We start from the raw sequence: 12,500 nt of genomic DNA, 5'->3' as shown, positions 1-12,500 counted from the left end.
GGTGTGTGTGCGTGTCTGGAGGGACAGAGAGAGTAGGGACTGTTTTTCCTCCTGGATAACAGATATGGGAGAAGAAAGAGGGAGGGGTTGTGTCTGTGCAAGGAAACAAGGAGAGTGAAGAGAGAAGGACAAAAACCGAAGAAGGAGAAAAAGAGATAATGAATGAGAGATAGTGGAAGTGGGGGGGGGGCATCCATGACAAGGCTGGGTAGACCTGTTGCCTGCCTCGGTTGCCAGGGGCTACCTGTTGCCAACGCTGTTGCGGTGTTGTTTCCGTGCAGATAAAGAACGCAGCAGCCAACGTTCTGAGAGAGACCTGGCTCATCTACAAACACACCAAACTCCAGAAGAAGATCGACCACTCCCGTGTCCGCAAACACCAGAGGAAGTTCCTGCAAGCCATCCATCAGTGAGAGAATACAACCCTTTACACATGCACAATGCACACACACACACACACACACACACACACACACACACACACACACACACACACAGAACAGAACAGAACAGAAGCAGCAGAATTGCCATATCACACACACAAGTCTGTTGACCTGATCCACCCTCTGAGGTGACCCTGTTTGACCCCTCTCTGTGAGCTAGCTTCACCAGCTACTGTATCAGTGGTGAGTGGGTTGCAATTTAAGCTCCTTTGCAAACTGAACTGCCTGTCCTCCAATTGTACAGTAAATGCAAGTATAATTTTTACTTTAGGATATAGAACCAGATATGTTTGTATCGTAGGTCATTAAGCGAAGGGCTAACCTTTAGCTAGTACAATTCCTCAATCCAGGCAAGGTTATCATCACCATTATACAGCTGCCATATCCGTCTGTATTCTGAATGCTGTTGGCTATCCATTGGTTGGATTCCTAACACTTATATATGGAGACTGCAATACTAGCTGAGTGAAGTGACCTTTGTATACCTCAATAACCTGGTAGGCTTTAGCTTGGGTACCTGACTGATTCTCCTTTCAGTAATGTCACATGTTGCTTTACCAAGGCAAGATGACAACAAGCTATCTGAAGGAGAAACAAGCTGAGCGACTTGTCTCAACTGCGGCGAGACTGACCCTCAGGGGTTGCCTACAGTAGCTAGGCTGGCCATTGTGAGTGCATTACCGGTTGGTGTGTGTTGTGTGTTTGCAGACTCCGAAGTGTGAAGATGGAGCAGAGGAAGCTCAGCGACCAGGCCAACACTCTGGTGGACCTCTCAAAGGTGAGACATGCACACACACACAATCACACACACACACACACACACACACACACACACACACACACACACAGTGTGCATGAATTCCCCAGAGCACAGACAGCAGAGTATACAATATGTTACAATCTGACACACACACAACACACAACACACACGGTCATATTCATTTGTAGTAATACACTTGGACACACACATACCTTTGGCCCCTTTCATCTCTGCATTCCACTGTTTCCATGCTGACCTGCCTGTTTCCGTGGCTATGCGTCTCCTAGCAACGGGAACAAGTGTTAAAACAGGGATGACTGTGTGAGAGAGAGAAGGAAATGAGAGGAGGGAGGGGGGTGCTCATGTTTTTCTGTTCCTGTGTGGGTGTCTGAGTGCGCGTGCATGTGTACACGTGTGTGTGTGTGTGTGTGTGTGTGTGTGTGTGTCTGTGTGTGTGTGTGTGTGTGTGTGTGTGTGTGTGTGTGTGTGTGTGTGCGTGCGTGCGTGTTTGTGTGGGTGTGCGTGTTTGTGTGCGTGCGTGTGTGTGTGTGTGTGTGTTTGAGTGGGTGGGTGGGTGGGTGGTGTGTATGTCTCTCTCCATGGATCATTGCCTTTTGGCCCACATATTTTCCAATTATTCCATCTCTATCGGCCACTCGTGAGTTTACCATGGTTACAGGTGCTATGATGTGCGAGGCAGGGACACTCTGTATTTCTACCTTTACTCTCTCTCTCTCTCTCTCTCTCTCTCTTCAATCTTCTTCTGCTTTTACGATAAGATAACGCCTACATAGAGGGTTCCCTTTCTTACACTCACTCCTCTTCTCTTCTCTCGCTCTCTCCCTTCTTCATGTTTTTCTCCCTGTTTAATGTCTTACTCTCCTCCCTCCATTCTGTACAAGGGAGGCTGGTGGAGGTAGAAATTCATTAGAGGATGGCCTCATTGTAATGCATGGAATGGAATGAGGAATGGTATCAAACAAACGTTTCCTCATCCCGTACAATCCATTACATTGTCATTCCATTCCATCCTCCGATTTCTACCTCCACCAGCCTCCCTTGATACTGCATCTCCCTGTCCCCTCCCTCTCCTCACCCCTCCACCAGCTCTCTGTCTCAATTCAATTCAAGATCATTTATTTGAAAGTGAAGGAACTTATAATTGCAATATAATTATAAGAACTTATAATTATAAGAACTCATAATTGCAATATAATTGTCAATCAATTAATAAACAATAAACAAATAAACAATATTATTAAGTAACTACTACCAGTTACAGATGCAGAGTATTATGTATGAGTTGATTCCCCCCTCCTCTATCTTTCTCTCCTCTCCCTTTCTCCCTTCCTCCTCCCATCCTCCCCCATAGATGCAGAGTGTTATGTACGAGCTGATGTCAGAGCTGAACGATCGCAGCGAGGATCTGGAGCGTCAAATGCTGTCCCTGGAGACGAGGGTAGAGCAGCTCACCGCTGGCTTCAGTGCCCTCCCTGCCCACCTCTCTGCCACCCTTAGTGCCCAGCACACCACCCTGCTCCACCTGCTCCGGGAGAGGGATGCCCGGGATGGGAGAGGAGGGACAGCCCTCTCCCCTGTGGCCCCGCAGACCCCAGTCCCACTGGCCCATGCCCCAGCCCTAACCCTGGCCCCAGAGCCCCAGCAGACTGCTCAGCCACTGCAGGGACCAGAGGGGACCCTGGAGGCTAGTAGTCCTAACACTAGCACCTCTAGCTGCTGAAGAGAGGAGGACAAAGGGAGGAGAGAGGGAAGGAGAGGAGAGGAGATATGAGAGAGTATAGTCCTAACCCCAATACTAGCACCTTCAGCTGCTCGAGTGTGGAGGAGAAGGGGGAGGGACGGTTGAAGGAGGATACAGTAGAGGAGGAATGAGTAAGGGAGGAGGGAAGGAGGAGAGATGAGGGAGGGTCCTTTAGCTGCTAAAGAGAGGATGAGGATGGAGGCCAAACATTGGAAGGAAACCCTTTTGAGTTCAACGTAGAACCCTTTTGGGTTAGATGTAGACCCCTTTTGGGTTCCACATAGAACCCTTCTCACAGAAGGTTCTAAATGGAACCCAAAAGGGTTCATCAAAGGGTTCCCCTATGGGGACAAATGAAGAACCCTTTTAGAACCCTTTTAGAACCCTTTTAGAACCCTTTTTTCTACGAGTGTAGGAAGGATAGGCATAGAGGACAAGTGGATGGGAAGGGGAGGAATGGAGGAAGGGGAGGTAGAGAGGAGGATGGAGAATGTGCGAGAGAGCAAGGAAATAAAGAGAGGGTACAGGGAGTGTGTGTCAGAGAGAGAGAGAGAGAAGAAAGTGAAGGGGAGGAGGAGGAGTAGAGAGGGGGAGAGATAATAGGGAATCATTACATGAACACAGAGCTCTTTAATGGAATCCACTCTAATTACAGGAAAATGTCTCTCTCTCTCCATCTCTCTATTTTTCACCCTCTCTCTCTCTTTCTTTCTCTCTCTCCTCTCTCTCTCTCTCTCTCTCTCTCTCTTTGGATCTCCATCCATCAGGAATTAATGACAATTACTTTTTATCCTTATGATGTATTTTCTATCTAGCGATTTGTGTGATAACGAGCATCCCTTTAACTAGAGGTTTAATCAATATGACCATGATACAAACTAGTGGCACACACACACACACACACACACACACACACACACACACACACAACCATATTTAACACAAACAGCATGGCCACAAACAACACACACATGATCAACTCAACTCACGCAATAAACATAAACATAGACATTGAATACACAATATCTCACCTTACCTACACCCTCACAAAAAAACAATGCACTAGATCACAAGATATATACTATAGCCTATTTACTGCCAAGCATACAATGCACTAAGTCAAACTGAAAAGAATACACTGCCAAGCAATTTAGACACCACATGGAGCGCATATGAAGTTGCACCAAGGAAAAACACTATTGCCATAATCCTTAAACCCACATGCTCCCCAAAAACAACAAATGTTTTCAAGAATGTATACTGTACATTTGAAACCACAGACACACAAACACAGACACAGTCACTACACATGCACACACATGCATACACACACACACACACACACACACACACACACACACACACACACACACACACAGACACACAAACACAGACACAGTCACTACACATGCACACACATGCATACACACACACACACACACACAAACACACACAGACACACAAACACAGACACAGTCACTACACATGCACACACATGCATACACACACACACACACACACACACACAGACACACACACACACACACACACACACACACACACACACACACACAAACACTCTATCTTTGCTACCAAAGTGCTGTCTCTCTCTCTCTCTCTCAAATGGACCACAAGGAGAGGCAGGGAAAGCTGTCAAAAGGGAGGAGAGATGGAAGGAGGAGTTGCAGATTTCCTGACAATGTTTTTGAAGGAATAACTGTGAAAATCTGCACGTGACTTGTTACAGTGCTACATGAACAGCACTTTTCACTACCAGAGAGATGAGATGGACTGCCATTGACCATTAACGAAGAAGAAAGATAAAACTAATAATATGGCCATGGAAAGAGAGAAAGGGCTGCTTACGAAACAACGACATAGAACGAGAGACAATAAATATCTGAGAATTATAATGGTGTGATGGAATAATAAACGATTTTACTTCCCCAATACCTTTCTATGGAGACCATTTTGAAAACTGTCTTATAGTGACATCCTGTGGCCGGAAAACTGAAGTGAATTACACCCGCTTGGAATATTGTACAGTATGCTGTTACTGAAATCTAGCTTTGTATTGCTCAGTCTTTTCTACCATTACAATTAAATGCAGTTATAGCTGATATCTACTATTATTATACTATAGTATTCTTCTCATTCCTCATGACAATTATGATAAATGTATTAATAATAACTTTAATAATAAAATATGGACAAGGGAGGTGCCGTTTAAGGTTGAAATTATTTTGTAATTTTATTTTGCCAGAGAGAATTAATAAAGTATATATCTATAAAACATCACAGTGTTGTAACCGGTATGCTAATTATTTTGTACAGCAGCACAGCATAAATCTGCCTAGATTGGTTCTCCCCCATGCTGTAGATTCACCCCCGAGATAGATATTAGCATCACTGGCATATTTGAAGATTTTACATTGAAAATTATAATTACTGCTTTTATTTGTTGTTCATCATGAGAGAAAATGTCAACAATGTGTTTCATCTGAGTTAATAGTTAGTTAATAGTTAATAATAGTGAATTGTTAAATAATGTAATGTTTGGTTGATCAAATGGCCACAATTCGATCCTTAGTGCGAGAAAAGTTATTATTAGGCGTCTTTTCTGGGGGCCCTAAAAAGTGGGTGAACGTCCAAGATGATGAAGACGTCATGTCCACACTTGCTCAGCCTCAGCATCATGAACCATCTTCTTTTGACAGCTGGCTGTCTCTCAATCAATCTGTTTCAAAAATCAACAATTAACTCTGCGCGCTGCTTCAATCTACATGTTTGGAATTTTTTAGCTAGATAATTCGATTAATGCAGTGTTTTGTCACGATAATTTATATTTGTAAGAAATAACAAGTCACTTTGCAGAAGGAATGGGCTTTTGCCAGCATTCATGCAGTTGCTAGCGCTCGCAAGCTTGTTTGACCTAGCTAGCTAGCTACAATGTAAACAATCGAATAGCTTGTGTTGATATTGCAGTATCAAAGGAACACAATTCTTCTGACGTTTTAATTGTTAGAATCGTTGGGAACTCAACATATTGTAACTATAATGGCAATATCTAACATTTTAAACTCTAAAGTATTATGTAAACTTTTTATTTTGAGTATAACATGTGTTGCTTTGAGTCAGTCGACGAAGTTGAATGTTCCAAAGTTACTTTTGCCCAGCTCAAATCGTGTCCACATCAACTTTACTCTGACAGCAGAAAAGGGGTGCTACAAATGGTGAGTGACAGTGATTTGAATCTGTGTCCCAGCCAGGCTATATGCCTGTGAATAAAGATGTTTCTTTATTTGCAACCCACTGTTAGGTTGAATGGTCCTTTAAATGGTTCACAATGTTGATTCACAATGTTGATTCAGCCAAGAATCGCTTGAATGCATCCCAATTCCTTCAGAGTGTGTGTGTTTGTGTGTCTGTGTGTTTGACATTTTTAGGATGTCCTCCAGACCTGAGGCAGTCAGTGTGCAGCCCCTCTCTCAATCCATCCCTCCCTCCCTCCTCCCACCCTCCAACTGTAGCCAGCAGGCCCTAGTGTCTGGCCTGTCAGTGTTCACTCCACTGGACACCAGCCGTGGGGCCAGCATCATACAGGGACAGGACTCTGGTGAGACAGAGGAGGGGAGGCTGAGAAAGCATATGTATTCTAAAGTCTCTGATAGGACTGGTTAGGGAGAGAGCCAGAGAGGGAAAGGAAAGAGAGACAGATGAGGGGAGGGAGAGGGATAGAGGGAGGGACAGAATAGATAAAGACCGGGGAGGGGGCGAGACGGAAGGGAAGGTCAACATAAAATACAGACGAGAGGCTGGGAGGTAAAGAGAGAGAGACAGTCAAGGGAGAGGGTGAGAGATAATGGGTTAGGGTAGGCTGAAGTACAGACAGAGATAGAGGAGGTAATGGTTAGCATCATTCAACTGAAATATCTGGGCAAAATAGGAAGGAAGAACAATCTGTGTGAAGAGCACTGTGCTATAAACCTTGATGTGATATTGACATCATTGGTGAATAATAATATGAATGTGTTTTCTGTGTGTGTGTGTGTGTGTGTGTGTGTGTGTGTGTGTGTGTGTGTGTGTGTGTGTGTGTGTGTGTGTGTGTGTGTGTGAAACCGTCAACTCTAAACACCTTTCATTTTCGTCACCTCAGTGACAGGACACACCCTGCGCTGTGATGTCATTGTCAATCACATCCAGAAGATTCAGATTGTCACCACGACTCGCCAGCTGTTCACTGAGGACCCGCCCCTCGAACTGTCTGTCACAGCGCTGGACTCAGGAGGTCTCTCATTTACATATACACCCACATTTTTTTTAAGTGTCCCAGGAGCTCAGAGGGCTAATGCCCCTCCTCCGAAACAGCACCTATACATCTGAAAGGACCAGATGGATGTAAGCTACCTATTAGATTAGATTAGATTAGATTCAACTTTATTGTCATTGTGCAGAGTACAAGTAGTATAGTACAACTATATAGTAGAAGCTCCACCACCCTTTAGTAGGCAAAGTGGAGTTGGCACTCAGCCAATCCTTCCAGATGAATGAGAGATGACTTGGAATAGGGGCCATGAATTGATATCACCAGACTATGGAGTCCTTTCACCCCTTTGAAAAATGAGCCCTCAGTATGGGACTACTCTGACTGAACCTAGCCTGAGCTGAACTTAGAAACCTGTATTCACCCATGCAGGGTCTTGTCGCAGACAAATCTCAGGAGACTCAGTCTTTTTTTATACAGAATTATGTTTATTTTCAATTTGGCATTAGCCTAGGGCCAGGTTAGCCTCGGGCTATAATAAAGGAGAGGGACAGCAGGCGTGTCACTGGAGGCAATCTGGCCTGAGGCTAGTCCCTGTTCTGGGCTCAGGGACCCAGGTGTGACAAGCTTGTTTGTGTGGTGAAGTCTGGAATTGGAGTTTACTTCCAGAGGGGCTTAAACTTAAACTTCCCTGATACTCAGGCCACTCTCTCTCCATCCTCTCTCTCCTTCTGTCTGTCTCTCTCTCTCTTAGGGAACACTTTCAGTAGTCTGGCAGGTCTGCAGTTTGAGTGGAGGTTAGCAAAGGACTCAGAGACTGCTGAGAGCATTAGGTGAGAGTGAGATAGATGAAAAGACAGGGAAGGACAAGAGAAGAGTTCACATATGTGGTCACCGGTATATTGTATCTGTGTTGTATGTGTTATTGTTGCCATGATGCACCCCTTTAGGTTTGTGCGTTTCTCGGAGGCGGGCTACTCCCCCCCGCATCACATCCTGTCCCTAGAGGAAGTTGGCCAGAGGGGGGACAGGGTGCTGCTGGAGGGGCTCCGGAGTGGAGTGGCACGAATACGCGTCTGGCCCGCCGACCCGGAGTACAAGGTATGGATGGATGGAAGGATGAATGGATGGATGGGTGGGTGGGTGGATGAATTGATGAATATGGATTTATGCACACATGTTGTAGACGGATGGCTGGGTGCAGTATGTATCCCTGTGTGCAGCGGTGTAGTCCCAGATCTACTTGTGTTTTATACAGCGTGTGTTTCTGTGCGTACCTGCCTGTCTCTTTCGCTGTGCTCTTACCTCTTTTCACCTGTGTGTTGTTTAGTGGGTGGAGCCAGCGACAGTTATCCTATCAGTGACTGACAGACTCTATCTTAGACCCTCCCATGACACCTACCTGCTGCTAGGTTCCACCCTCCCCTACAGCATCCAGAAGAGCGTGCACGATACACACACAGGTGTGTTGTCCTGTGGTTTAATCTTCAGAGCAGTGCTTGAACATCTCAAGTGAACTACAACTTGGCAAATGTCTCCCCCCCCCCCTCCCTCTCTCTCTCTCTCTCTCTGTCTCTATAGAGGTGGTCCTGGGTGAGGGGGGGTATGAGTTGTCCATAGAAAGAGACATATACAGAGGAGAGGATGATGTCATCACCGTTGACCAGAAAACAGCCACTGTGACGGCCATTCAGCTGGGCAGCGCCACCCTTTTCCTGACACACCCCAGTATCCTTACACACACAAACACACACACACACACACACACACATTCATAAACACAGGACTATACAATAAGTTCAGATTTTTTTTTAACCAAATCTCTATTTTTCATTTATACTCACTTTTTTTGTGAATTCACTTGGTTTTGAGAAACATACCAGCACTAGTGAAAAAACAGTGTCCTTCTACAACATTCCATTTACATTAAAAATAGTTTTTCTGTTCCAAAAATCCAATCTTATCCTTTAATGCTGTCCCTCACACACCCCAGTATCCTTATGTGTGCCTCTCTCACACAGACTGTTATTCATAAATAAGTAATACTGCCCCCTACATGACTTCTACAAATGAATCACATTGGTGAGGAAGGTGTGTTCCTCCTTAGCACTTTCTGTAAGCAGGCCTCCCGGTGGAGCCACTTACGTAAGTGTGTCTAGCCGAACTAGTATCACATGTGTGGGAAAGTAGGCTGCTAGGCTCCACCCTCCCCTACAGCATCTGGAAGAGCATGCACTATACACACACACAGGTGTGTTGTCCTGTAGTTTTGTCTTCAGAGCATCTCACAACACAGGACTATTCAAAGGATAAGTTTGGATTTTTGGGACAAAATCTCTTATGTTTGATTTAGTTCCAAACATCCAAGCTTATTCTTTAATGCTGTCCCTCACACACCCCAGTATCCTTATACGTGTGTCTCTCTCACACAGACTGTCATTCATAAATAAGTAATACATGACCTCTATAAATGAATCACTTTGGTGAGGAAGGTGTGTTCCTCCTTAGCACTTTCTGTACCCAGGCCTCCCGGAGGACTCTGCCTCCCATCTGCCCCAGTGCTCTGTGTTTGTGGTGGAGCCCACTTACTTGAGTGAGTGTGTGTCCAGACCAAATAGAGTATAACTACAAAATAAAATAGAGTATATATGTGGGAAAGTAGGCGCAACTCTAGTTGAATGTGTTTACCTGTGTGTTTACCTGTGTGTGTGTGTGTGTGTGTGTGTGTGTGTGTGTGTGTGTGTGTGTGTGTGTGTGTGTGTGTGTGTGTGTGTGTGTGTGTGTGTGTGTGTGTGTGTGTGTGTGTGTGTGTTTGAGTAGCGCTGGGTGTTGAAGAGGAAGAGGACAGGTGGGTATTGGAGAGTGGACGGCAGTATCAGCTGACTGTGCGTGTTCACGACCAGGAAGGGCATACAGCACACCTTTCACAGGTAACATTACCATAGCAACTGATCGAGAAAATACTTTATCGTTTAACCCACCGTACTATACAAGCCCTTTATTCTAACACATCACTTCTCTCGTCCTCCATCCTTAACTCTCTTTCTCTCCATCTCTCTTTCTTCTCTCTCTCTCTCTGTCAGAATGTGGTGATGACAGTGGAGTTATCTGATTGGCTGTTCCATGTTCTGGAGTCTTCCACTAACCAATCCTACCATGTGCTGGAGACACGCGGGGCTGGACGCACTACCATTCAAGCCTCTCTATTCACTGTACTCACTGAGGTACACACACACACACACAGACACACACACACACACACACACACACACACACACACAGACACACTCCTCTGCATGCACTCTTGCTAACAAGTCCAGCTCAAAGGACATCAGTGTCTGGTTAACCAGACTTAGCATCATGGCCAGTTAAGTGCAGCTCATTGAATCTTGGGTCTGTTAAGAGAGAAAGAGGGAAGGGTGCTTTTACAAAATATTCAAGTCCAAAGACATGTGACATCATCCTGATCCTCTCTTTCTTTCCAGGACGGCCGGGCGCTGCCGCTGATCCCACCAATCAGAGTTCAGCAGGAAGTGGAGATCTACGAGCCCCTCACCCTGCTGCCCCCCATCCTGGTGTTTCCCTGGCAACCAGAGGGTCAGCTCTACCAGCATCATATACAGGTGTGTGTGTGTGTGTGTGTGTGTGTGTGTGTGTGTGTGTGTGTGTGTGTTCAGTATATTGTGCATGCATTTATGTGTGTTCATGTGCAGGTTGAAGGTGGCAGCAGCACAGTGAGCTGGTCAGTGAGCGACAGCGATGTTGCCGTAGTGACAGTAAAAGGAGAAGTGATAGCGGGAAAGAGGCGGGGCCAAGCACAGATTCAAGTGGCAGACACACGCAACCCACTACACATGGCCAGGGGACAGGTGAGTGTGTCCACACACACACACACACACACACACACACACACACACACACACACACACACACATCCTTAAAGCACACAATCCTAAATCGTTCCTTAGGGCTTATGCACTTGTGTAGATCTCTCTCCTCTCTCTCCCCAGGTGTATGTGTTGAGACCAGCTTCTGTGGAGTTCTTGCCCCAGAGAGGTGACTGTAGGGTGGGAGAGACCATCGCTCTGCCCCTGGCGGTTTGGGGGGTGAAAGAGGACCACAGCTCTAACCCCTCCTCTCCCCAGGACCAAGACCGCCCTGCCTCACCTCCTCAGGTGAACCAGCAATATGCACCACAGACTTACGAACTCTTATGGCTCTTGAAAGGAGTGGGATAAAATACCTTCTTAGCATTTAGCATTTTTAGATTTGTAACAGCAGTTATCTAATCCTGATTTGCCTGACTTCACCCTCCACATAATTGAATTGAAATAAACCCCTCTTATGTGTTGATGTTCCTGGCTCTATAGACCGCCTCCTCCCCCCATGGGCCCTCCTCCTCCTCCTCCTCCTCCCAGACCCAGGCCCCGCCCTTGCTGCAGGTGACAGACTGCTCTCTGATGAGCCTCAGTGTGACCACTGAACCTCAGGGGGTCTTCACCTTACTCCCAGGTACACCCCCCCCCCCCACCACCACCACCACACCACCACACATACACAAACCTATTTTAACCTCAAATGTAATGTTACCCCCATCCAGGTTGCTTTGCCCCTACTACTAGACCAAACAGATTATCCCAAATTATCCCAAATTCAGGTATTTCACCCCTCTCTCAGGATATGGGTTTAGGGGAAGGTATGTGTGAGAGGTGGCGTGGGATCTTCCACCCCTTTTCTCTTCAACCGTACCTCAAACCTCACTTGGGTTTCCATTCAAGAGGAAGAGAGTGGACCGCAAGTGGCTTTTCCTGCCCACAGATCATTCTGACAGTATCAGCAGTTCAGCACATTACCTTAGTGGTGTGTGGTCTGAGCTTGGCTCTGGCTCTGCTTAATTAGAGCTTATACATAGTGCTTATACACAAGGTTCGCTGGGCTTTTCTTATATGGGTTTACTTGGAGATTTAGCTGCGAAAGCAGAAAGTGTCTCCACCCACATGCAGGCATAAGCATACAAGGGGCATTAGAACATTTATGGGTTGATGACGATGAGGTTTTTTCTCTTCTGCAGGAGGGAATCAATTAACTCCGAAGTCCATTAGGAGCATGATTGGATCAATGGAGTCACACAAAACACACAAAATCACACACATGAGCAAAGGCTTGTACACACCCCAATACACAAACACACACACACACACAGACAGGCATGCACACACTCACACACTAGTTCCATTAGCAAGACTGGATTAAGTGATCAATATCTCTCTC

The 12,500-nt window shown here is 45.9% G+C and overlaps 2 protein-coding genes across 2 annotated transcripts in view; both read left to right on the top strand.

Annotated features, from left to right (window-relative positions):
- The window catches only part of kcnn3 (potassium intermediate/small conductance calcium-activated channel, subfamily N, member 3), a gene marked incomplete at both ends in the record, with an annotated part of 31,753 nt that extends 28,809 nt beyond the window's left edge, over window positions 1–2,944 (top strand). The window contains 3 exons of the mRNA XM_083679330.1: window positions 282–409; window positions 1,152–1,221; window positions 2,576–2,944. Of these exons, the coding sequence (XP_083535456.1) occupies window positions 282–409; window positions 1,152–1,221; window positions 2,576–2,944 (567 nt within the window). The remainder of the gene's footprint in view (window positions 1–281; window positions 410–1,151; window positions 1,222–2,575) is intronic.
- Window positions 2,945–6,412: 3,468 nt separating this feature from the next.
- The window catches only part of LOC310810790 (nuclear pore membrane glycoprotein 210-like), a gene marked incomplete at both ends in the record, with an annotated part of 15,886 nt that continues 9,798 nt past the window's right edge, over window positions 6,413–12,500 (top strand). Inside the window, 9 exons of the mRNA XM_083678641.1 lie at window positions 6,413–6,581; window positions 7,122–7,253; window positions 7,984–8,062; window positions 8,180–8,330; window positions 8,560–8,673; window positions 10,715–10,852; window positions 10,943–11,098; window positions 11,240–11,404; window positions 11,600–11,741. Of these exons, the coding sequence (XP_083534767.1) occupies window positions 6,413–6,581; window positions 7,122–7,253; window positions 7,984–8,062; window positions 8,180–8,330; window positions 8,560–8,673; window positions 10,715–10,852; window positions 10,943–11,098; window positions 11,240–11,404; window positions 11,600–11,741 (1,246 nt within the window). The remainder of the gene's footprint in view (window positions 6,582–7,121; window positions 7,254–7,983; window positions 8,063–8,179; window positions 8,331–8,559; window positions 8,674–10,714; window positions 10,853–10,942; window positions 11,099–11,239; window positions 11,405–11,599; window positions 11,742–12,500) is intronic.

Source organism: Argentina silus (assembly GCF_951799395.1).
Source record: "Argentina silus genome assembly, chromosome: 10".
NCBI lineage: Eukaryota > Metazoa > Chordata > Actinopteri > Argentiniformes > Argentinidae > Argentina > Argentina silus.
The sequence above is the reverse complement of the archived record's forward strand: the minus strand, read 5'-3'. Positions and strand labels throughout refer to the sequence as shown.